Here is a 26608-nt window from a genome sequence, read left to right as displayed (position 1 = left end):
AGCAATGTTTTTAATTTTTGACATGAAGTAAAACAACACTCTTAAGTCAAATTTTTAATCTAATCTAATAGATCACTGATTTTTTTAATTTCAACCTGATTTTTTTTAATACAAAATTATTTTTAAGAAATTACTTTAGAAAATTGCAGAATTTCTATGAATCAACGAAAAAAACAATCCGAAAATTTACGTTTTTCCGGATTTGTGTGCCCAAATTTCTAATTAATAAAAAAAATCAAAAGTGTTTCATTTAATACTTGAACTTCCAAGGTCATACAAATAAGGGAATTTGTATGCAAATTCCTCCTTATTTTCGATCTTGAAGGTTTAAATGATAATATAAATGTGAAAAAAGAATTGTAAATTTATGCAAATAAACTTGTATGCAATCGAATGATCATAATTTAATAAGTAAACATACGAAAACGGACTAAAATAAAATTTATGATTTTTTTTTTATTTCAATGCTGAACAAAATTTGAAAAATTTAAAACTTAGTGTAAAATGTGTCAGAATACAGATTGGAAACACAAAACATTTATCCAGTTTTATTTGATTTTTTTTTTGATTTTTTTTATGTGAAATACTTTTTTTAATGTGTGATCAATTTCTTTTAATGAAATATCAGAATAATTATTTACTAATAACTATTTTAGATTAAACATTTGTTTTTATTGCTTTTATCTTAAATAAATAGAGAAATATGTTGCCTTTTTTGAAAATAAATGTAAGTAGCTTTATTTTGAATTCTGTTTTTTTTTTTTTGATAATAAATTAGGACATTGTAAAATTATTTAGGAGTCACCTTGAGAAGAAAATTTCTGATCGATTTGGTGTCTTGGGCAAAGTTGTAGATTATTTTTTATTTGTTATTTAACTTTTTCACTAAAAGTTAGATTCCCAAAATATATATTTTTTTTTATTTTGAAATTGTGTAATATCTTTTTATAGACATGATTTTCTGAAAAAAAAACTATTTTGGAAAAATATCGCAAATGTGGTTAACCATTGTTTTAGTGTTTTAGAAGGCAAAGTCAGTTGCAGGTCATAATTTTTAAAAATTTCAATATTTTTAGTTTGAAAAAAATTATATGAAAGAATGTCACCTCTGAAAAAAAAATTGAAAGGCTGAGAAAACTTCCTTCTTTTTTCTTTCCATCGGACTTTGGAAATAGTTTCAGAGACACTTCATTCAATTAATAGCCTTGTATTTTCAATTATTAATTTCATAATTTGAAAATATTGACTCAATATTCATAAAATGGGGAAAACTATTTTTAGACCTTTTCAAAACATATGACTGATTTTTTTTTGGTGAAATTCCGGTAGACAGAAAAGTAATGCAAATGTTAAAAAAAAATTAAATTTAACTTTTTTAGCTCTTGTTAGCTTGTTAGAGTTGAGGAACATGTGCTTCAAAAATTATTTGCAACAATTTTCGAGTTAATGAAAATATGTAATAAAAAATCTGGCAACACTGTCATACATCCAAAGTATTTGAGTGCAGTTTGAAGAGCTTCTCAAAGCCTCTTATGAAAATGACTTCTGAAGTCGATTTCAGTTATTTGACAGATATGCCAATGATACTTTATTGTATAGATATGGCAACCCTGTTAATTATTAAAGCCGCTTTTGAATGTTTTTTTTTGTTAAGTAAATCATAAATGAAAACATCTTTAAAATCTTTATAAATGTGTATTGTAAGATAGTAAATGGAATAATTTCCGTGCCATCTTAAAATTATATGTTCTGGCAACCCTGACGTGTGATGTTACCACTAGAACTGAGTTATGATTTTTTAAAGCATGGTGATTTAAATTTGAATTAAAACCGATTCCACGTCCTAATATTCTGGCAGTTTGGGATCACTGCAAAGTTAAGTAGGGTTGTTTTCAAAAAAAAAGTCAAAATGTGTGCGAATTGAGTAAAGTTTTATTCTTTTTTTTTTCTTCACACTTGTTCACCACCTTGTTCTACAAGATTGCCACCATTCCGCCACACCGATTCCTACAAATTGCTTCATTAAAAGTCGAGGCCAAAACTGCACTGTATGGAATGTACGTGTGTGCACTTGGTAGCAGCTCAAAAAAATAAAAAATAAAACTCGCTGCAGCCATTTTGGATTAGTAGTTGCGGCCACTCCATTAAGTCGAGGGGGTCGTTCGTTTGCATTGCGCGATGATGACTTTCAAAAATGTTAAAGCGACTATTTGTGTGTGTGTCGATAAAACATGCAATAGAAATAGAAGTCGATGCAAAAAAAAAACTAAAAAATGCACTGAAACACTACTTTGAACAAAAGTAAGTGTTTCTATTCAGCCTGAATAATGACGATTATTGTGGACGATAATGACGAAGGCGAAATAGTTAATTTGTACTCCGCTTTTTTTTTTACTACTGCTGCACAAGAGTGCATCAATTTAAGCTACCTGACTCTGTGTGAGTGTGTGTGTTTGTGAGTGTTGGCGGCCACTTAAGCTGCACTACTCCGAGGGGTGTTTGCATGGAAGGCCCATCGCGGAAGCGTTGCTCGCGCAACCGATTTCTCCTTCAAACGACGACGACGACGAGGGGCTTTTCAATTGTGTTGTTGTTCGAGCTGAATCATTGTCGATTGGGTTGCACAGAGCGGAGCGCGCTTGGAATGTAATTATGTAAATGGTAGCAAAAAAAAAAAAAAAAAACAGCCGACCTGATAGTTGTTGATAAATGAACGAAAAAATGGCGAATTGTACAAGTCACGTGGCACGTGGTGGGGCTGATTGAGGTGTGCGAGGTTAGATTAGGAACTAATTTGAACGAAACTAGCCTAATTGGAAAAAAATAGACTTGATTTTTTGCGACTGCTACAAAGTTCATATTCATATAAGTTTCTTAAAATGGAAACAAAAATAGTTTATTCATTTCCAATTTCTTTTGGTTACATTTTCAAACATGTACGATAATACTAGTTGAGGAAATTCAAAGTCTTCCCAAGTAACCATTTAAGGCATTATCTCAGCTGTTACAACCAGCTGAAACCTACATTAAATGCACTTAGTCGCAAAAAACTCCCCAAAACCCCAGGAGTTATGGAAAAATGACATTTCATACGTCTTCAAATGTCATGTGCCAAATCGGTTTTATTTTGGTAAAAAAAACAAGTCTTTACAAAAATGGTGATAATTAAATTTATCAAATTATCATTAAGATAATTTTGATTATCTGCAATGTCTATCATTGAATAACCATATTGGAGATACTCAAAATAATTTGAATGCTTATTTCTCGCAATTTGTGACTCAAATTTAGCTGCGGTTGAAATTGTATTGATAAATGTAGGGGAGATAGAGCCAAAATAACAACTTTTTTGTAATTTTAGTTCAGTTTTAATGAGTTAATGTTGGACAATATTTTGTTAAAATTCTTTAAAAAAAACTCAAATTATTTTTAAACATCCATTGCTATATTAATAAAACAGAAATTTAGCATAAATGTGTGTTTTCATCAAATATAAATGAAATTTTTCACTTTACTATTCTTTCCACCAAGATGGCGGTCAAACACATTCAAAAAGAACACGCATTTAGCGCCATATTTATGCATTGCTAAATGCTTTATTAGGAGCTTATGGTTTTAAGTAAGCTTTTTACATACACCTTGCTAATGCCAGTTAGCTTTTATTTTCACCAGGTTTTATGTCCGAAAAATAACTTGTTAGCACCTATTCATTAGCTTTTGCTTATTGGTTGCTGTGGAAGCCATCATAAAGCTTATAAGCAATTTGTGATTTGTTTGAGACTAATTTGAAAAAAAATTGATCAATGAAACAAGATAAATAAAAAAACGCAGTAAAAAACACGATAATATTACATAAGAGAAGTGGTAAATTTATTATGTCAACACTTCAGAATTTTTGTTATATTATCACTTTTTAAGTGTTACTACACTTTAAAATCATAATTGAGGAAATATTAGACTACCAAACATTTAAAAAGCAAGAGATAAATGTAAGAAGTAGTAGGTACAAAAGCCATTGCAAATTTTATTTCAAATCTTTGTTACCCCTTCCCCTAATTCGAACATTCTTCAAAAATTTGGGGGCAGAACAAAATAACTATCAAGCCAAAACAAGCAGAATCCAAATCAAAAATGGCATCCTTGGCCGACATTATTAGAACCGTATTTTTTTAATGGCAATCAGGGCGGTCTTTTCTAAAATCCAAAATAAATCATAAACAACACGTATTTAAATATGAGGTGAGTAATTAAAAAAAGTTTGTTTTAAACTCCTTAGATTTTTCATTACAAATAATTTTTTTTAAATAAATTTTTGTTAAATAAATTTAAAAAAAATCTTTGCTAAAAGACTTTAAGTACTCTTTGGAAATCTGAAGGTAACTTTTAATTCCGTCTCAAAAAGACTTAGAAATACATGTTACCTGGACACAGTGCAAAATTGTTCAGAGAATCTGATAATGCAGTCTGTTTTCTCCTTCGAAACAATTTTCATTCAGATAACAATGACACTTGAGAGTATTTAAAAACAATATTGACATTGACAACTTTCCAAAGCTTGTTGAAAATTGCTTTTCTACTAAGCTCTGTTTAATTCCGTACCATTTTGTTTGTATTAAATCCGTATTTTCAAGTTGGTTCAGGTTTTGGTTTCAGGTTTACGGATCCTAAGAATTTTGCATCCAATAAAAAAATTGAATCAGTAATCAGTATCAAGATCTCAAGATAAGAGTACGAAAAATTAAAATTCTTATGTTTTTTTATTGATTTTTGTTACAATAATTTCAAGTTTAGGGAAAATATTACAGTGGGAACGCATTATCTTTTATCCCGTAAAATACTAACCGTCTCCATCAAATGTTTTGAATTTGGCAACAATTTTAACAAATAAACGGAAAATAAACAATCTTAAAGTGTTTTCATTGTATGTTTGGTACCGTAAACTGGGGTCAATTGGGACACATGGGGCGAATTGGGACAGCAGTTTTAACCATGTTGGAGCACAATATTTTGATTTTTCGGGTTGGTTTCGGTTAAAACAGACTCAGGTCAACAAAATGTACATCCATTTCCAAATTTAAAAGCTTAAAGTGCTCTAAAAACTGCTGTCCCTATTCAGACTGTAGTACCGATTCACCCCAGATTACGGTAATATGTAATGAATGTTTTGTAAAACTATTACAGTGGAGACGCAAGGTATCAGGTAGGTACTCTGAAGCACCACCCGTCTTCATGAAACCAACTTCAATTCACGTGACCAAATTAAAGCCTGTATGCTATTCTCCAGCGCAAACAACCCGTCCCCGTCGCACGTCGATATTATGTCACAGAACGTGAAGCCAGCACCGAAGCCAGAATAACGACCTGTCAGACGTGGTTATTCAATAATCCGACTCCCGGCGCACGATATTTTTAAAATTCAACCCCAAAAGCAAAGCCCGCCAACACTAACAAAAAGAAAACCCCCCCAAAAAAGCAAAAACACATTTTTGGTGCAATTTCCCGGCCTCTTCCGCGCTTTTCCTCATCCCGGTAGCTCTCTCTCTCTCAGCAGAGAACTGCATCAACCGAACTGACCTTGACTCAGGCCGCGCACACGCCACTGAAAGAGGGCGAGGCGGGCGGGGATGAACGGGGCGGGAAACGGGCGGGGAATAAAGGTCGCACGTGTCGCCATTTTTTGTGCTGGCTTTTGCATCGTGATGCAACCGATGACGGTCGTGATGATGATGATGATGGTGTTCTAGGAGAGAACTTTGCAAAAGTGAGAGAGAGAGAGAGAGGGCGAGAGAACTTTGCCAATAGAAGTGCATTTTGCATTCGGTGCAAAAAATGGCGGCAAAAATGGCAAATATTAGTGGCAAAGTGAGCTTGCGATTTCCTTTTTTTTCGAGAGCTGTGCAAAAGTCGAGAAACTTTTATGACAAGCGAAGCGAAATAAAAAAGCAACTAGTAAGAACGAAATCTTAATAATTGGTGAAGGGAAAAATGACATGGTCGTGCGGTGTATGTAAGTGTGTGTGTGTGTCGATCTGGTTGAACTTTTGGGGGCACTTGGCAACAACGTTGCGGAATGGGAAATGTCTGAAATGTCAGCCTGGTTTTGAGTGTTATTTTTTTATTGCATTGCAACGATCGAACGTGCGATAAAGCTGGCAGATTTTAATGCCTTTTTTTCAAAATGTAAAGGTCGCTCACTTTCGTTTGCAGTGAAGGATTTTAAGAATATGTTCTAGAGAGTTGCTGAGCTCTTTTATTTTTATTTTGTATGAATGTTATTTTTTATTAAAAAATAAGTCACTTAAAGTTATATTTTGATTTCAAAAAGTTTTTTTTTTATTAAATGTTGCTATGTTATCTAAGGATCTTAACAGCAGTTGCAAGCTCAAATATTTGACAAAAAAAACTGAGTTGAAGTTATAATTATTTTATCAAAAAACTTACAAATAATACTAATAACAATTAAATTGAATTAAGAAAACTATTTTGGCATCATTGACACAGTTTATTTTTCTTTTGTTTTGTTTTTTCGTTGCTTTAATTTAAAATTTTGAAAACTTATAACTGCAAAACAAGTGCAATCGTATATACAGTTTAGACTCGATATCGATTATTCACTTCGGATAATCGAATAGCAAAATTATTTTTTTTTCGTTGTATTGATTTTGGTTGTCGAGCTTAAGTATGACCCTGGTAAGAAAGAGTAAATTTTGTCAGAATATATCACCTATAATTCTCAAGGATGACTTTCTGAAGAATTTTCGTGTACAGTCCAGACTCGATTATCCGACGGACTTCGGATAATCAAATCATGACCAAAATATTTGTTTTCGTTTTTTTTATTTTCTTACTTTTAACATCAAATCTGTGACATCAAGTATGAATAATTGATTGCCTATTAAGTAAAAAAGCATTTTTCAATGTTTCAGCACGCCATTTTGGCCGCCATCTTGGATTCAAAAATTAATTTTAGAGTAGTTTATGGGTCTTACTTAAGCTCGACAATCAAACATTGGACAACGAAAAAATTTTTTTTTCGTGATTCGAGTATCCGAAGTGAAATTTTTCCAAGGCCTTCGGATAATCGAGTCTGGAGATTACAGATTTTATTAAAAAAAAACAATTATCGCTTAAAAACTAAGTTTTCAACAAACAAGTAAAAACGACTAAACAATATCAGACTACATATTATTTTTTTATTTTTAATAAAATATGAGATTTTTTTGGATTTTTCAAAAAAATAATTCATAAATTATTGGAAAAAGACTTCAAACATGAGATTTCATTTTCGTGAATTCATCGAAATTTAGCATAATTAGAACTTTTTTCAACAATATTTTTTGTCAGCTAGCAACGAAGATTCACCACAATTTTAGCTGACACTGTGAAAATATTTTGATTTCAGAATGAGAAAATTTCTCAAAGGATTCTGATTTAAGTTCTTACTACAGATCAATAGTTTCTAAGGTTTCTTCGAACTTCGGATGAAAAATTGAAACTAATTGGGTAGCGAAACTGTCTATTTTTTTGTTCTTTGCAAGGCAAAATCTCAGCAATCAATGGATCACCAACTATAAAATTTGACAAAAAAAATGTAGAATATTTTCTCAGCCAATTAAAAATATTTTTATCAGGGGCAAAAAAAAAATAAAAAATGAAATGAATGGGCATAGTCTCAAAATTTGCATGAAAAAGTGTTTTAAAATGCATCACTAGTTCAGATGTTTTGCAAACATTAGTTATCAAAAGTGTAAGATTTGACGAAAACAAAAATGTTAACGCAATTTTCAAAAGTTCAACGGATTTTTGAGTAAACCAAAACATGGTGAACATTATTTTTAACGCAAGGGAATGCATCCAAATCATAGCCTGCAACTTTACCGAAGATAACAAATCGATCATATTAAGTTTCGGATTTGAGGCTTTTGTACGGAGCTCCCAAGTTTGTGTGGAAAACCCAATGATGCAAAAGGGCTTATTTTGACATAAAGAATTGATAGAAAAAAGATTTGCGGAAACGTAGAGATCCAAATTAAACATCAAATGCATAACACAAAACCTAATTAAACTAGATCCAACCGATAAACCAACAAAAGAAAACCCGGATTTGCTCGCCATACTCTTGCATTCTTCACATTTAACGACCATCCATAAAAAAAGTAAATAATCATTCAACATCAACAGTGCACCCAGACACTTTGCTCTCCAGCTGACATTCAACAGCCACCAGTGATGTCAGCGGTGGTGGTTGATCTTTTCTGGCTATGCAACAACCACCAAGAGTTGCTGCTGCTGCTGCTGTTGCCAACTGCTTCTCCATTTCCCGATACGGGAACACAGTAAAAAATGTAACTGGCAGCACTGTTTGTAGCGAAATTTGTGGCTTTTTACATCAAAGCTGTGTTATATTTCCGCCATTTTTTTTTTGGTTTTTGGTAATTTTTTTTCAGTGCATTTCGACTGAACCAATCCTAAAAAACCACAACACACGACTCCGTAATCGGCGAGCGCGCGGTGTTTCGTTTCAAGGTTCTTGTGTAATAATTGCGCTATAAGAGAGTACACTTAGCTCTCGGCATGCAACATGCAGATAAAACCACCACCACCACCACCTCTCTAAGCTCTAAGCCGTAGTAGGCGATGACGACGACCACGAAAAAGAAGAAACAGTCTTGCAGTTTGCATTATAAAGCAATAATAATAATCGAGCTTAAAAAAGAGCATTCAGATTTCTAAGCGCTCGCGCGCACCAACACATCCACAAGCAGGCCAAGTTCGGCTCAAAACAAAGCGTTTCGGGCACCCACACAGCACCGCGCGTCTCCACCACCACCAGCTTGGCCTGCTTAGATTGCATACTCATTACTCAATCCACTTTACCCGCAGCAGCGGCAGTAGTCATTGTGGCGCATATTTTTGGACTTTGTACTCTCTTGAGTGTGTCCCCCCCACTCCTCCTAACCTACACGATCGGCTGCGCCGAACGTTACCGATCGCAGTAGCCTCGGTCGACCCCCTACCACCACCGTCGCAGCCCTCTATGATCAACGGTTGCATTCCTCCTCCTACAGATGTGTGTGACGACGACGACGCACAGATCACCCTCGATCATAACCTCAAAACAAACAGAACAACACAAATCTCTGTGGCAACAGAAGTATGTCGGCCTCTACTCACTCGCAGTCACTGCTCCCCTCTCGCTCTCCCCCTCTTGATCGAGTTCACGGTCCTAGGGTGGGGGGAGGGGCTACCACCCCGAATGACCGGCACCTAGTTCCGGTTATCCTTGAACGGCGCCGACGCGCGCCCGGCCGCTATCCAGAACCTCCAAAAAATGCAGTTTCACAACCACAGGAGAAAAAAAAAGAGCTCAACCGCGATCGAAACAACAGACAAAAAACCCGGACTTTTCGCTACTGGCCGCGCGCGTCGCCGCACACACAGCTGCACCGCACTGTCAAATTTTAATGACTGAAGTCTCGGGCCCGACGACTTTCAGACAACCTACACACGCTCCGATCATATGATTTGCGCGCTGCGCCCCGCCGCCACAACTCCACACCAACACACCGTTACCGCCGCGGGAAAATCGCGCGCGCGCTGGAGAGCCCGAACACGATCGTGTTGTTATTTTTCCAGCGCCCGCTTAGTGGTAGTGTTGGTGGTCGCCATTAGTAGTAGGCCATGGTGGGAGGGGGCGAACGCCGAGCCCCACGCCACTGCGAACGTGCACTACCAACACAACCGCGCGATCCTAGTAGGCGGTAGGTAGTGTGTGCGGTAATCGAACACCGCTGAAATTGTATTGCGAGTTCGAGTAGTTGTTGCACTTTGCAGCGCAACGAGCAATACAAAGTAATGGAGCCGCGCTGGGCCCCAATTTGAAGGTGTGTGAGTTTGAAATAGTGTGCACGATCGAACGTGATTTGCATGAACTGCTTTTTATTGAAACAAACTTGAGGCGTGATCGAGCGAGTGAGGGTTTGTGACTGTGTGTGTGACTATATATTAATATTCAAGGTTTCTTTCCCGAGTGAGGTGCTATCTTTGACGCGCTCTTGACAGCTAGGCTGCGCCCAAAATTGTTTTTTGTTGTTTTTTTTTAGGAGTGACGCTGCATGTTAATGTCTCATTAAATTGATTGGTTTGGGTTTTACGATTTGGCAATATTTTCAAGTGTGCTGTATGGTAATAAGCTAATAAAGTTATTAGCTTTTTTGAGTGATTTTTAACACCATGAAATTTGAACACTTTGTTCGTGGTTCCGAATTTCATGAACGCTTGTTCACGATTTTGAGGACTCATTTTTCTCCGTGTATGCTTCGGATAATTGAGTCTGGACTGAATTTGAAACCAAATCTTCAAAATGCTTTATTAGAAAAGGTCCTATACATACAACAAATATTACTGTAATGACAAAAGTATCTTTCTTTTGAAATAAAAGGTGGTTAAAATTCGCTACACTAAAAGTTTCTTGTTTTAAAAATAGAAAGTTATACAGCAATGTCAATTAACATTTTAGATTTAAATAATAACCTTAAAAATTGTTTCACATATGTTCAGTTTTTTAAGGTTTATAATTTAGAAATAGACATATTTTTGATTCAAAATAATTGTTTCAAAATAAAAATGATTATTTAAACTTGAAAAAACGTTTGAGGATTTTTTTAAAGAATACTTTATCTTTGAGCAAATAGTATATTGAGACATCTTGATGTTGACATCTTGAAATGTTGATGTTTCATTTAAGATCTGGTACTCCAGAAATTTTCATTTTGTTTTTCAATTTAACAACCTTTATTAAGACTCCAACTACCAAGAAAAAAATTGAACTACCAATAAACCAATCAGGTTCTCAGTTTAGACTTTTGAACTTTATATTTAAAAAAAACTATAAATTTACTATTTCAGCAAACAGCTACATAAAAAACTATGCTTATTTCAAATGTTAGTCGTCATTTCAAAATTAAAATGAAAAAAACATCAAACCGGACATATTAACAAATATTAGCAATGTTTTATACTTTGACATTAAAAGTCAGGGTTCAATGCGCAACGATTTAAAAACATTATTGTTAATAAAATATATTCTTTCTCAAAGCCTTATTAAGCTTAAAATGTCAATGGTTATCAAAAAATGATTGAAGAACTTTTTTTTTTACTATTTGAAAAAATATTTTGGCAGGTGCCATAAATGGATGAAAGATGTTTAAAAAATGGATATCACTATTTAAAACAGATAAAATTATTCCCATCTGCTGCAACCTTCCATCGGATGAGGAAGTAAAATGTCGGTCCCAGCCTTGGTTGTTAGGCCGTTAAGTCTTTCCAGGTGTAGGAGTCGTCTCCATGCCATAAGTACAAACAACACACCAAACCAAGCCTACTCCGGTGGAATCGCTGGCGGCGGTTGGACTCGCAATCCAAAGGTCGTCAGTTCAAACACTACTGGGGTGGAAGGTTCCTTGGAGTAAAAAGAGGTTTGGGTGTTCTCCCCATTCAAGCCTTCGGACTCCTAGGTTCGAGCAGAAACTTGCAATAGAGACCACAAAAGACCCGGGGGTCGTTAATGTGGATGGTTTGATTTTGAAAATTATTTTCGTAACTCAAAACCGATACTCTACATTTAAAATAAATATAATGAAATATTAAACATTAACTATGTACAACTATGTTCAGGGTAGGTAAACCATCACCATCGCATTATCATTGATGCATATTTCGGTGCGTTCCTCGTCTCTTAAGATTTCTCTTCTCTTTCGCAGCCGAGTGATGGTCGGCTTGCTATCGCTAATACCGAAAGCCCATCACATCGACGAGAAATACCCTCTCGCTGGCTCCGATGGAACTATCGTTCCAACCGGAGAGGCACGCACACGAAATCGCTGTATACATACACTGGAGCTCACGCACACAAATGAACTCATTTCTACAGGGCTTACGGGCGAGAGAATTTCACGATTGCTCTTTCTCTTGCTTTTTGAGCGAGGGGACTGGCTGTGTGAGAGATTTTTTTCCGTCTTACGCATCGGTTTGTTCGTTGCTCGCTACTTCATCGGCGTCGTTTTCGCTTCGCTCTCTTGATGCAGTTTTGGGAGAACGCTAAAAATTTGATGATTTGAGCGAGGGACGATATCTAAAAGCCCTCGCCATCGGTGAGGAAACGAGTAAATACCATCCCTGACTATGTTTAAAGAAAATTTAAATTCCTCGTCTAAAAGAGTAATTTTTAGCTTTTCTTTTTTTTGTCATTTTGTTCAAGAAAATCATCCACCTGACACAAAATGTAGATAGTACTAAAGGTCGAATGCCAAAAGTTCTAAAGACATAATCCGGTAAAAAAATGTAGGGCCGATACTGGTCTGATCACTTTAAAGATCAGACCCGCAGAAACTCTACATTTCTCACTGCAAATGTCGTATGGACAAGGTCGAAAAAAAATGAGAAAAAGAATCAATTCATACATATTTCAATATTAATTCACAATTGAGAAAAAATAAATCCAAAATGAGAAGCTCTTTTAAAAGATTTCTGAGATAAAGGATTGAGGAAACTTTTTTTCGGACCATCCATAAACCACGTGGACACTTAAAGGGGGGGGGGGGGTATGGCGATTGTCCACGCTCCATATAAAAAAGTTTTTTTTGTATGGACAATTGTCCACGAGGAGGGAGGGTTGTGATTTCCAAAAAAAAAGTGTCTACGTGGTTTGTGGATGGTCCCTTTTTTAAATGGTTTCATGTTTTTATTCAAAATAGGGTATTTTAACCATTAGTGGACCCCCTAGTAGAGCCGAAGCACATTTTTCACAAATTTTCAATATTTTAAGCACTTTTTCATAACCCTTTGTACAAAACATTGAAATCTGAAGTCTTTTGAACAATTTTGACTATTTGTTTCATCAGTTATTTGTTTTTGAGCAGAAAAATAGCCATTTGAAAAAAAAAAGTTTTTTGCCTTGTTATGGACCCCCCTTTTCCTATAGTGGACCCGGGTCCATAATCCGATTGTGGACCCGGGTCCACTATAGGCAAACTGTTATTTTTATACCAAATTTAACCGATATTTGATGTTTTGATGCATGGTGTAGGTCTAATGATAGATATAATTAATAAAAGATGGATTTTGCTCACTTTTCATTATAAACAAATATGTTTTGTTAACAAATTTGGCTTTAAACAACAAAAAACCTAACAGACATTTAAAAACATTTATTTCCGAAAAAGATCAGAGAAAACGTTTCAAAAACCACTATAAACATAAAAATAATTAAAAAAAGTAATCTTGATACAAATTTTTCCATATTAATTACATAAATGGTTGACCGAAACTAAATAATAGATTTGTTTACAGTTGCTGATAAAATCACGCATGTTTATTTTAAAAAATGTGTTGTTATTGATTTATTATTATAAAATATCATTTCAAACTGCATTTATAATGCTTCAGTTAAGTACAATCAACTATAGTTTTGATTAATTATAAATTTTTACGGCTTCAGCATTTTTGGTACTTTTAACATGAAAACAGCTATATTTATACTCATAATTGAAAAAATATGCGTTTAGGTTGATAACAACAAGCATTTATTGTATGTTTTAGAGAAAATTTTGCTTGAATACACAGTTTTCTTCATTTTTGAAGGTTAAATTAACAGGGGTCCACTTTTGGAAAAGTTTGGATTTCGTTGTCCTATATTGGACCCCCCTAATTTTTGCTCCAAAATGGCAGTTCTTCGCTTTATCTTAGTAAAGATCCTTAAACTTACATTATTTCGACTTGCTGAAGTTAAATAATCAGTCAAAAAATGATTGGATGGTTAATTCAATCATAAAATATAAATGCAGTTTTGTTGTGAAAATGCTAGTGGCCATGGCTGATTTCAGATGTCGAACTCAAAACACTTATTTTGGCGAAAAGGACAATTCAATGTCAGTCAACATTGTTTCAAATGATGCTGAACATGCCAAATAAAAGATTTGTAGACAACAACACGCTTGAAATTGTGATTTTATTGAATTTTTCATCAAAAACCCTTCAGAGGGTCCACTAAAGGAAAGGGGTCCACTAATGGATAACGTACCCTAAATTATTCTTGTCTTAGCATAATTTGTGCATGTTTTTTCCATTTTTTCAAACATGAGAAGTTCTTTAAAAGTTTTATCAAATAAGGTTTACTTTGAAAATATTCTGAAGAATTTTATATATTTTTTATGCTTATGCTTATGCTTATGCTTATGCTTATTCTGAAGAATTTTATATATTTTATTCAAAATAATTTATTATTGTTTCCGTTTCTTTGAGATTTTGTTTCTTTCATTCTTTCAAAAGAATGTATTCTTGTTACAGTATTATTTTTACTGTTTTTCTAATCATTCGATCGACTTTCACGCATTTGGGGGAAGGAGAGATCGCAGGCTGTGTTACGCATCTTACATATTTTTTTAAAATTTGTATGAACATTTTGCGACGAGTAAAGATTAGGGGCTGGTAGTGGGATTAAATAACTATTTTGTGCGTTACGTAATGAAAGGATGCTCCCATTTTTTTGTTGACTTGCAAAATTTTGGTGTCTTGTGTCAAAATTGTGGGAAGTAACATTACAAAAGGGCGCAAAAGTGAAACGGACCAACATACTTTTTTTTTATAATTTGTTGTTGATCAAATGGGTGGAATTTTTTTTTATAACATTTTAATATAGTCTGTTTTTGAACACAAACAAAATAGTTTTAGAATTTATCAAATATTTGAACAAAATCATTAATTTTTTTGAGAGATTTTCCATTCTTTCGAACAAAAGCAGTTCTTTAAAATTCAAAATTATACGTGGTGAAATTAGCCAGCATTTTACATTGCTTTAAATACATAGCTACAAATTTCTAAGCGCTCGTGTCAGCTGATTCTAAATCACGTTACCACAATGTCACACCACCACCGTAATCGCCGCAATGTTCCGCCACCTTATCACACACACACATTTCCCGTGACGGCACGTGCCGTTACCGTGACTAAATGTGCCGTTTGCCTTATCGTTCTAGCAAAGATCAGCTCGTCAGAATTTGCAATGTTCCCTCAACTGCACCGATAATTAGACGACTCCGGGCTGTTTTAATGAGCACGCTTCCCAGTACTGCAACGTGGAGTACGCCTTATCGCGCGCGAAAAAACTGTCAGTAATTGGTGGCATCACCCTTCCCTCCCCGTGAGGTAGTTTGTGACTTTCTGTAAACAACACGTGCTGTCCGGTTTGCACTCTACCATCACAGCTTAGATTGCGTTCGGACTAGACTTTGTGGCGCGGCGACGGATTTGCGGAACTTGCACGAGCTGTGTGTTGTGATAGCGTAGGGGAGAGTGGTGGCCTTAAACTACGGACAAGAGATACTGCCGACACTCACCCGTCGCTTCCGCGGCAGATCCTCGTTGTAGTCCATGCCGATGCCCTCGTCCGAGTTGGAGAACGAGGTCGTCCGGGGGCCACGAATCACAATCTCATTGGTGGTACCGTTGGCGTTACTTTTGATACTAATGTTATTGCCCAGATTGTTGTTGTTGTTGCTGGTGTTGCTGGTGTTGCTATTGCTAGTGTTGTTGCTGTTGTTGTTCGGTGGTGTGGAATGTCCGTCCTCGCTGAGCGGTGGCGACGTCGAGCCGGTGCTCCACGAGGTGCTGCTGCTGCCGGAGCTGGTCCCCAGGATGGTTTCCCAGCCTGGAATAAAAAAAACAACCACTTTTGTTTAGAAACATCTCAAAAATAGTGCGCGAATGCAGTAACTTCAACCTTCGAGGGCAATTCGCAGCGATTAAAATATTACGCTTGAATGAGTTCTGCACCCCCGCATTGTAGGTGTAATTGTAGAGTTTCAATCAAGCGTGAGGCCAATGTTCGTAGAACATTGTTGAAACAAATAGGAAATACATTGTTGTTTATGCGAGCATGATTTGGTTTGGTATTTTAGCTTAAACCTCTACCAACTCACACGAAATCGGGAAAAGTTGCCCCGACCCCTCTTCGATTTGCGTGAAACTTTGTCCTAAGGGGTAACTTTTGTCCCTGATTACGAATCCGAGGTCCGTTTTTTGATATCTGTTGACGGAGGGGCAGTACGACCCCTTCCATTTTTGAACATTTGGTGTCAAAGGGACTTTTATGTTAAATAAGACGCCCGATTTGATAGCGTACTCAAAATTTCGAAAAAAAAAGTAATTTTCATCGAAAAAAAAAAACAATAAAAAAGTTTTAAAAACTCTGCCATTTTCCATTACCCGACTGTAAAATTTTTTGGAACTTGTCATTTTAAGGAAAATTTAATGTACTTTTCGAATCTACATTGACCCAGAAGGGTAATTTTTTCATTTAGTACGCAATTTTTCATTTTAAAATTTCGTATTTTTCTAACTTTGCAGAGTTATTTTTTAGAGTGTGTTCTACAAAGTTGCAGAGCAAAAATTTTGTTATATAAACATATGGGATTTTCTTATAAACATCACGATTTTACGAAAAAAAGTTTTGAAACAGTTACTTTTTGCGTTTCTCTTTGTTTGTCGCCGGGTGACCATGAACGGCCATGATCAACGACGACCAACATTTTCAAAACATTTTTTTTTCGTAAAATCGTGATAACTCGTGATGTTTATAAGAAAACCCCATATGTTTATAAATCAAAATTTTTGCTCATCAACTTTGTAGAACACACACTAAAAAATAACTCTGCAAAGAAAGAAAAACACGAAATTTTAAAATTAAAATTTTTGTTCTAAATGAAAAAAATGAACCTTCTGGGTCAATGCAGATTCGAAAAGTACATTAAATTTCCCTTGAAATGACAAGGTCCAAAAAAAATTACAGTCGAGTATCGGAAATTGGCAGAGTTTTTAAAAATTTTTAAATGTTTTTTTCGATGAAAAATACGTTTTTTCGGAATTCTGAGTACGCCATCAAGTTGGGCGTCTTATTTTTTAGAAAAAAATCCAAAGGAGGGAGTAGAGGAGCAAAACTTTTCGATAAACATTGCATTGACCTCAATATTTTGCAATAATTTTACCGAAAGATATAAGTAGGGGAACAGCATCTAATTCCAGCGTGCCTCTTTTTAAGATTTAAGACAATATGAACAGTATTATAATAGGATTGTTTTAAATTATCTCATAAATGTTAAGTTATTGGCATATTTTTGATAAGTGAAAATTTGCATCGAAAACATTACTTTTATTGCAGAATTTTGTGAAACTAAATTGAAACCATTAAAGGTTGGAGTTTTATTTAATGTCTGATAAACGAAATTTTATTTTTTGCTTTCTGGGTGTTTTTTGTGGGTATGTTTTATTTGGCCCTTTTAAGAAAAAAATGGAAATCAGTAGACGTTTTTTGATTAATACTAGAAAGATTGGAAACATGTTGTCGAATGTTAAAAAAATATTGCAGATTTTTAAAAACAAATAAAAATTTTATATTTTTCTCACAACAAACAAAACTAGTTCTTTGAAATGTCAAATTAATTTTCCCAATTTTAGTTTAATTTAATCCGATTTTTAGTGATTAGAAATAAAAATTATAAAGAATTTTCTCAGCAATTTGATTTTTTTTTCGAATTGTAGGTACATAATTGAACACCTGAAATTAACTTTCTAATGGCTACAACTTGAAAACGGTCAATTTATCGAAGAAACAATTGCAATTTGCAAAAGTTGTTTTGAACAGCTAATGTAATTTTGTTTTGAATATTTTTCAAATTGTTTAAGAGTATATTTTAAAGTTTCTGAAACATCATGCATTTTCAAAAAAAAAAAAAAATATATATATATATATATATATATATATCTTTGTGAAAAAATTTGTGTCTCAAAAGTTTCATCTTTATGTCTCCTTAGGGACCATCCACAAACCACGTGTACACTTTTTAGGAGATGCCCCCCCCTCCTCTTCCTCAAAGTGTCCACGTGGTTTATGGATGGTCCCATTAAGCAAGTACAAAAATAAAACGGAACTTTTACTTTTTGTCTAAACGTCAATTAAAATGGGCTTTTTCTAAGTGAAATTCTTCTTTTTGTCCTCAAAGCATCCTACTACTTTGCTGAAGACACCATATCGGCCAGAACACTCCATCCCAATATACACATTTTTGAATTTTACATACAAATTTTGTTTGGACAGCTGCTAAAATGGTATGGACAAACCAATGATGCAAAATGCCTCCTTAGGTCATAGGGAAGACTCCCAAAAAAATTTAGCAAAAAAAAAAACAATTGTTAAAAATTCAAATTCATGGAATTTCCACCGATTTTGTAGAGAATTGCTTATTGTCACATTTTGGTTTTGTCAACAGCATAACCATTTTTTGTACAGATTCCTCAAAATATAAAGGTAGTTGATCTACAAGATTCCCATAGCTAGCAGAATGCCATCCCTTTTTTTTCATTGTCTTCAAAATGAAAAAAAAAATCATTGTCTTATAAAAAGTAAAACTCTCAAATCAGTAACGTCTAAAGTCAAAAACAATCAACATTTTTTAAACTTAATTTTGCATCGTTCTCTTTTTGATGGTTGGTTAAGGTCACTTCATGCCAATATAGAACTGTTATTCAAAAGTATCTTATGAAAGGGTTGCTAAACTTTGATTTTTAAAATAACAGACTTTAAAAAAAAGATTGTGTAGAATATTGCCTCTAAATAACTTCAATTCAGTCTCTATATTTCATAACAGGGTTGCCAAACCATCAAGCTCTATTGGTAGTTAAAAAAGATTTTGCAATGGAATAAGCAAATCTCATCATCGAACCTTACAACTCCTAAGAAAATTCTTTTAAACAGATATTGCGCAATGTACTGCCCGCCATTGAAAAAACGGCTAATATCCACTTTTGGCAAAAACGAGATATCAGCACCAGGCGGTAGAGGATGTTCCAACACATCTCCTGGAAATTGAATTTCACTGAAATAGTGCTTAGACTCGGCTGCCGATGCGAAAAACCAAACGGCTAATATGCCACTCTTATGGAAAATTTCCTTGACGGAGATTTTGTGACAAACACTAAAACGCGTTTTTCTCGGAATACTTGATTTGGCATAATAGCCGAATAATCAATTATAAAGCGTAATTTCAGAAGTTCTTTTCAAAATGGTTATCAAATCCTTTTTTTGGTTATCTTGACATTTCTTTAGAGCGCACAACTTCGGACAGTGTTGCCATATTGTTCTTTCTGTTCTTGGAAGTTTTTTTTTTAAATATTGAAGCTACAAATTTTCCAATAAAAAAGAATCTTCAATTTGCTTCGATAACTTACCGGGCGCCGACGAGTTGGGCGAGCAGGACAGACTCATAAGTACCAGGGCAGCGTTGCATTCGTCCGTCGGGTCTTCGTCGTTAATACTGTAATACTCCCGATCGTCCTGTGAGTATGAGGGGCGTCGTTTACGAGATCTGCAAAGAGACAAAAACAAAAGACAGATTCAAGACGGGTGCAGTGCAGGTATTGGTGCAAACGACGACTTCATTGAAGGGGGGTTAATCTAGCCCCCCCCAGACTTAATACTTTCTATTATTATCGCCGCGGCTTGCTCCCAATTATTCGGCGTCAGAGTCATCGTCTGTTGTTTGCGACCAGGTCGGTTGGAGCGCTCCAAGTTCAATGCATTATCGGTCAGTCACCGCTGACGTTTCGTGTATGGCCGCATTTGCAATGAGCCGGAATAAAGACCCCATCCCCTCGACCACCACCTTTCCTGTTGTTTTGCAATGCATTTTCTTTGTCCGAACGTTCAAATTGGACTTGCAAACACACGCTCACACACACGGTGTTTTTGCGCCCGCGTTGATAACGATTTACTTGAGCCGCGAAATTGCAGTCCGATGTCGAGTTGGCCATTATCGGAACTCCCCTAGCTCGCACCTTATCGGTGCAACCTTGCACCTTAATAATTTTGATTTTTTTTGGCATTGTTTACTGCGGTTTTTGAATCGTGAAGACGCGAAATGTGCATTGAAAAAGTCATGTATTAGTGATCACGCAGATTCCTTTTGACAGCTGGCAATAAATTCTACTAATAATTTCCCAAAGTGTCAAAGCCCCCATAATTACTCTCCCCCCCTAATGTCTAGCCGGTGATTTCGAGGCCATTAGCACACCCGAAGGTCAAAGTAGGTCCACACATTTTGGGTGAACTCTAACCTCAATCAATCATCGCGCGTCGCGTGTCCTTTTAGTGAATCACCAGCGCCAGACTACTTTGATGCGGTATAGTTTCATTGCCATCGAGCGCTCGCTGACTAGCTGTCTGGTGAAGTGAGAAGAAAAAAAAAAAGCTCGCGCTCGACAAAACTTTTCTCCATCCCATGACCTAGACAATGTCAAACGTTTGGGGAGCCGGCCGGGTGTCGATTTGGGGGGAAAGACGCCGGACGCTAACGTCATCAGCTACTATTTACTCAATCTGGTTTACACCGTTGGTACAGTGGAGCTTCGCTGGTTTGACAATTTGCGATTTACTTTTTTGACAGGTCGAAGTACCTTAAACCCACTTTTAAGAGGTGTTCAAAAGTGTCCAACTACCGATGTGCCACTGTATTTACACCGCGTACGATGTAAGCAGTACATACGCGCTCCGTAGGGATCGTCTGGGCGGTGGGTGTCCAGGGTGTCGCGGTAGACCGTGAACCCACCCCAAACAACCTCCCTCTCCGAAAAAAAAAGACCTCCTCAAGAAGTGGTCCATGTTGGGGTAGGGTGATGTTGCACTATATTTCACCCAAGTCGAGTTCGCTATTCAGCAGCGTTTTGAATGATTCTTGGAAGAAACGAAGAACCTCGATTCCCCCCGATGGTAACAAAGGGGTTGTTGTCTTTGCTTTTGTGCAGACTTGCGGTGATTAAATTTGCACCATTCGGCGGGGTGTGATAACGCAAATTCATCGTCGTGACGGGGTGGCCTCATTTTGGTCGCAACCGATTCTTTGTTGGACCATGGAGCGACAAAGAAGTGCACACTCGCGCTCACAACGCGGGGTTGTTTTGCTTGGTTTTTTGGGAGGGGGTTTTAGCAGTTGGGAGACGTGACCCAGATGGGACGTCAAGTTAGATAGTCTGGAGTAGTTTGGAGAAAAGGTCGACGACAGGGTTTTAATTAGTTTAATCAGTCGGGTAGAAGGATTACCTCGGGTAGGAGGACTTCTTTTGGGTGGGATTTCATTCGAGATGGAATACTAAGTAGGACGGCTCCGAATTGGCGCGAGGGATCATTTGGCTTATGGTTTATTTGGTGGAGACAATGAAAAGATGAGGATTAGCATTTTGAATTTAGTCTGGAAGAAGTGTTTTCAATCAAACTACTTATCTTTTTACCTAATTTGGTAAAGTTAACAGTTTTGCAAGTGGTGACTGAATTGGTAGACCGTGAAAAATAACTACCAAATTCGAGTTCAGTAAAATTTGTTCAAAAGCTGGAATATTGTATTTCGTTAAGAATGTAAATGGGTACTGGAAATATGGTTCTCTTTATTATTTATTATTTATTTGTTGAAAAAATAGCCCAATGATTATCGTCATTATCGATAAAAGCAAAACTTAGGCCGTTGCAAATATTTTTTGAAGTTTATGTCCCTCGGCTCTGACCAAAGTCAAATGGGGGAAGCAAAAAAAAATAAAAAATATAAAAATTGAAATTATTTGGATGAAAAAAGGTGTTTTAAAATGCATTTTACAGGCGTACAGTTGCTTTCCAATCATTAGTTTTCAAAATATCGAGGTATTGATGGATTTTTTTTTCGCAACAAGAAAACTTTTCGTGGGACTTTACATTGGTAGTTCATGAAAATTTAAAATGTCTACAAAGGAGTTCAAACATGCTGAATATGATTATAAACGCGGAAAAATGCATTTAAACTAGTTTTCACTTGATTAAACTTAAATTTTCACTAAAATTTTGAAGTTTTTCGAATTTGTTTTGTCCCCTGATTATTCAGGCCAATTTTTAAGGGGGGGGGGGGGGGGGGGGCGACATAAAGTTTGAAAAATATTTGCAACGGCCTTACTACAAAATAAACAGATAGATTTTAACAGCTGGCAACTAATTCCATTTCTGCCTGTTTTATGCAGATTGAACTAATCTTTTAACTGATTAAAAAATTATCCATGAATTGAAGCTAAATTTTAAACTTATTTTTTTCATGATTTTTTTCAATTTAATAAATGAATTTGGTCCCAAAATTTCAGTAGATTCAATTTATGTATTCATAAAAATTAAACAAATCTAAGAGAACCAAAAAGACCATTAACTGATAAAATCGCAAAAATAGTTTTCAAACAAATTTTTTTAAGTTGTTTATTTTTTATTGTTTTTGAAACCTTGGAACAAACAAAAGTTTTTTTAATTTGCAATTCAGGTACTTGATTTGAAAGGACCAGAATCTGATTTGGGAAAGTCAAAGAGGGCCTAATAAAAGATCGTAATTTTAGGTGAAATAACCGTTTTTTGCTGTATTTGTTTTTATGCATATAATAAGCATGTTTGAAACGCTTAAAGACTGAACATTTTTGATCAATTTCTAAGCTGTTTTATATTTATTTATTTTTTGAAACTTTGGAATAAACTAGATGAGAAATTTAATATTTTTTTGAAATTTTTTACAAAGTAAAACAATTGTAATACGAGGAGTTGTAAATTAAAAGGTGTAAATTTACCCATTTTTTATGTAATTTTTCGTAAATTGACGCGTAATAAATGAAAATAACATCAAAAGATGAAAATTTAACCAGGATCTGATTAAAAAATTATAGATTTTCATTTATGTACATATTTTTTTTTAAACCCATTCAGATTGATTTTTGTTAAAAAATGTGTAATTTTACATCCACTATTGGGTAAAAATTACACAGACGAAGTGCAATTTTCATCTTCTTAAAAAGTTAAAATTACGAAACATACCGAACCTGTTACTATAAAAAATATTTTCCCTTGCAATTTTTAGACTGTGAGATACAGGAAGTTATGTTTCCAGCACTTTTGATATTTTTCAATTTTAAATTATTGAGGAAAAAGTATGGAATTACAAATCTATTTTGTGTAACTCATTTACATTAAACAATATATGCATAGCTATTATAGAACATAAAAAATTCAAAAACAGCTGCTTACTGATATTTGAATTTGCTAATCATGTTTGATCAATTGAAATGTTAAATTTATTTAAAACCATTCGATTGTTCTAAACCAGTTTTATTTTATTTTTTTCTTTTGAAAATATCAAAAATATAATTAAAGTGAAAATAATAACAAATTTTGCAAAACACTTCAACATTCTCTAGTTATTTAAAAAAAATCTAAATTCTAAAATTGAATATTTTTAATATTAAATTTTCAAAAGGTCCTATCTGCATGGGAAACTCATAGGTTGTTTTGAAAATTTTTGCTAGATTTCACGGTTTTGTTAAAAAAAATGCAAAATTATCCGCAATGAACTGAAAAGTTGTTATGATGCACAATTTATAAAAATAGTTTTTAACAAAAATTTACAGCCAATCTGTAAAATGTTGATTGATTAATTAATACATAAAATCAACAAAAAATTGAAAAAATGTCCAGCATCCATTTTGGCGGTAGTAACAGAACTTGGCTTAAGTTTTTTTTTAATTGAAGTAAACAAAGTTTTCTTAAATTGTTGTGATATTTTATTTGGAAATGTAAACAGTATTAGATAAAAATACTTTGAAAAATGTGTAAATTTACGTCTCTTTTACGTAATTGCATTTTTATTCATATTTACCGAGGAATGACCGTATGTTGAGTTTTAGTAAAAGCAAGGTTTCTTTAAGAAATTTTACATTTTTAATGATTTAGTAAATCACACAGTAAAAATGTGTGTAAATTTTGAAGCTATAATTTTGGAAACATAAATATTTCCTCTTTTGAAATGAATTTTACTTCAATATAGATTAAACAGTGACATTACAACAGAAATGTGGTAATTTTTATTCTGACATAAAAGATGTACTCCTTTCTAGATGTAATATTACCATGATTTTTTTTTACTATGCGAATTTGCTTTTGTTTGGCCCCTAAACAAATCAGCAAATCAAGCATAAAGCCATCAAGACCCAACCCCACATGACTTTCTCTTTCCGCCAAAAGATCTCAAACGCGATAATTTCTCGATCTTATCAACCTGACCAACGCTCCATCCAAACCAAAACCACACTTGGTTTACAATTTCGCATCAGCTTTACACACAGCAAATCGATCGACTTAGCCAGACTCTGAAATGTATGATTTCACTCTGCGGCGTTGGCCGCCGCAGATGATGATGGTCATGGTTGAAAGCGGTTTCACTTTTGCGATCACTTTGCATCATTACAGCACCCCTCGGCCGGCCGAGGGGTGCGCCAATCAAATTTTATGTGATTTCATTATGCTTGCACTTCAGCAAGAGAAGGAGGCGGTATCGGATTGTTCGGAGTCTAGGTCGTGCCGTCCCAATCGTAGCGTGCCATGGCGCCATAAAATCTTTGACCACTTTTTTTTTCGGGCAGCTTGGTCCTGTGGCCTTCTTTCGCTGCAGCGGGTTCGCAGCATACTTCGATTTTTGTTGACGTAGGTTAAACAGTTAGCAGCTTGAATCGGCTATATCGACCCAGACGGTCACCGCGAGGTCACCGGCAGTCTACGGCATTTTTCGGTTCTCGCGCTGCCAGATTTCGTTGCACCTCAACCGAACTTTTCTTAGCCGGGGAGTCGTCGTCGATTCTCCAGCACCGTGTCCATGACCTTCGGAGCGTTTTGTCATTCAGTGAAGGTCGAACTTTTTCGGTGTTGCCAAGCCCCAGACGACGGTGGTATCGCTGGTCCTTTCTCTGCCGTCAGGATCGTTATGTACTCTTTGGTGGTTCAGACGGAGCTTATGTAGCGAAGCCGGGTAGATGACGGCGGTGCCGCTGCCACCGGTGGACACCCCGCGCGCCGTCTCAGATGTTTCCGCAGCTCGGTGACTTGGCTTAGAAACGGGGCTCCACGGACGGAATGTAACGCAGACTAAAAGTTTGGCATTAATTTTAGGGGAACTGTGGAGTGGTGGTACTTTGACAGACTTTGACTATTTGAAGATTCCTAACCTAAAAAATAAGCAATTTGCTTGGCGAATTGGCATTTTCAAGAATCATGCGATTTGTGACAGCTGTCAATAAGTTTTCGTTTGGGTGTAGAACTGAATTCAGATTTTGATCGTTTTGAATTTTGAAAACACTGAAATTGTTTCACACATCAAACTTCCACCACGACACGGTCGCCCGGCGAGTCATGCTCGATTCGTGGAAGGTGTTGTGTATCTGAATCCATCTCTCTTGCTCAAAGGTTCAGCAGACAGAACCCAGACGGTCCCGCGTAGCCTCCGTCCTCCGGACGGCTCCGCCGTAAAATTTACGACTGATTTTGGCCAGCCAAAAAAAAAAAAAAGCTCCAAACACATAGAACCAGTACATGGTTCGCCGTCTAAGCCGGTTTCTTCTTCGTGTGTTGTGCTGCTGCGTTACTACGAAGAAACTCGTCAAAGTTGCACACACAATGTGTTCATATCTGTATTTATTAAATTTTGGTGCAACCCCAACCGAGAAAACGTTGTCGGATTGTAGGAACGTTGCAGTCGATGAAAAGGGCGCCCGGGCTATATTTATATGTAGCAACGCAAGACTAGGACAAAAGCCAGCGCTGCTGCATCCCGACTCTTCGAGAAGGTCGTCTGAAGGTGAGTTCTGCTGGAAACCGCACCTCGCGAAACTAGAGAACCAACCCCTACAAGTGCGCTGAAAAGAACCCAAAATTTGTCAATCTCTAAACTCTAAACTGCCCCCTTTTTTGAAACTGAGTAGGCGTTTCAAATTTCCAACCTTTGAGGTTAGAACGGGATTTGATTGACGTTTAGCAGGCCTTGTGAGTCTTGCTTGCAGTTCTAAGCGGTGCGTGTAACACTGGAGGCGTGAAAACGCACAATTCGCACAGAGTAACACCGGTTTCGGTTATGTAACTTTTCACACCACCACCCGCAGAAGGGCAAGGTGGATCGTGTTACAGTTGTCAGGGCTTTGGGTTTCGTTTTGTTTGCCTTCGACGAAGCATAAACCCCGTTACCTTAATCGAATATGCGAGTTTGGGTTATTTAATTTGGGTTCAATTTGACTGTCGTTTCACTCCAGCTTTGCATTTGACAGTTGCTTACCTTTATCACTCTTTGCCTTGATTCGACGCGTCGATGTAAACAATGCTGACGGTAAGCATCTGTCAAACGCTGAGTAATGCCAACAAAGGTATGATTCGAGATTATTCAGTTGAACACCCAAAATTCGGTTCAAATTAGATGTAAACAAAAGCTTCAAATTTATATATTTTATTCGCTCTCAACAAGAAGCTGCCGAATTGAATTATTTTGTGTTCATCAATAACAGTATCTTGGGTTTTTTTTTCCTTTTACTGTTTGGTCTGACAGGGGGATTGGCAGCCACACCCCCTTGAATGAAAAAGGTAAGCATCTGTCAAACGCAAAGTTGAAGTGACGATTCGACCATGTTTACCTTAAGCACTATTCACCTGGATTCTACTAGTCAAAGTAAGCAATACTGAAGGTAAGCA

The 26608-nt window shown here is 35.9% G+C and overlaps 1 protein-coding gene across 2 annotated transcripts in view; it reads right to left on the bottom strand.

Moving 5' to 3' along the window:
* Positions 1-26608, bottom strand: part of LOC6050995 (zinc finger protein 704) — a 106702-nt gene that overhangs the window by 44467 nt on the left and 35627 nt on the right. For both annotated transcript variants that reach the window (XM_038265259.1, XM_038265260.1), the window contains 2 exons: positions 19282-19418; positions 15396-15706 (listed from right to left, as the gene is read on the bottom strand). In XM_038265259.1, the coding sequence (XP_038121187.1) occupies positions 15396-15706; positions 19282-19418 (448 nt within the window). The remainder of the gene's footprint in view (positions 1-15395; positions 15707-19281; positions 19419-26608) is intronic.

Source organism: Culex quinquefasciatus, chromosome 3, assembly GCF_015732765.1.
Source record: "Culex quinquefasciatus strain JHB chromosome 3, VPISU_Cqui_1.0_pri_paternal, whole genome shotgun sequence".
Classification (NCBI taxonomy): domain Eukaryota; kingdom Metazoa; phylum Arthropoda; class Insecta; order Diptera; family Culicidae; genus Culex; species Culex quinquefasciatus.
Note: the sequence above shows the minus strand (reverse complement) of the source record. Positions and strands in the feature narration are given on the sequence as shown.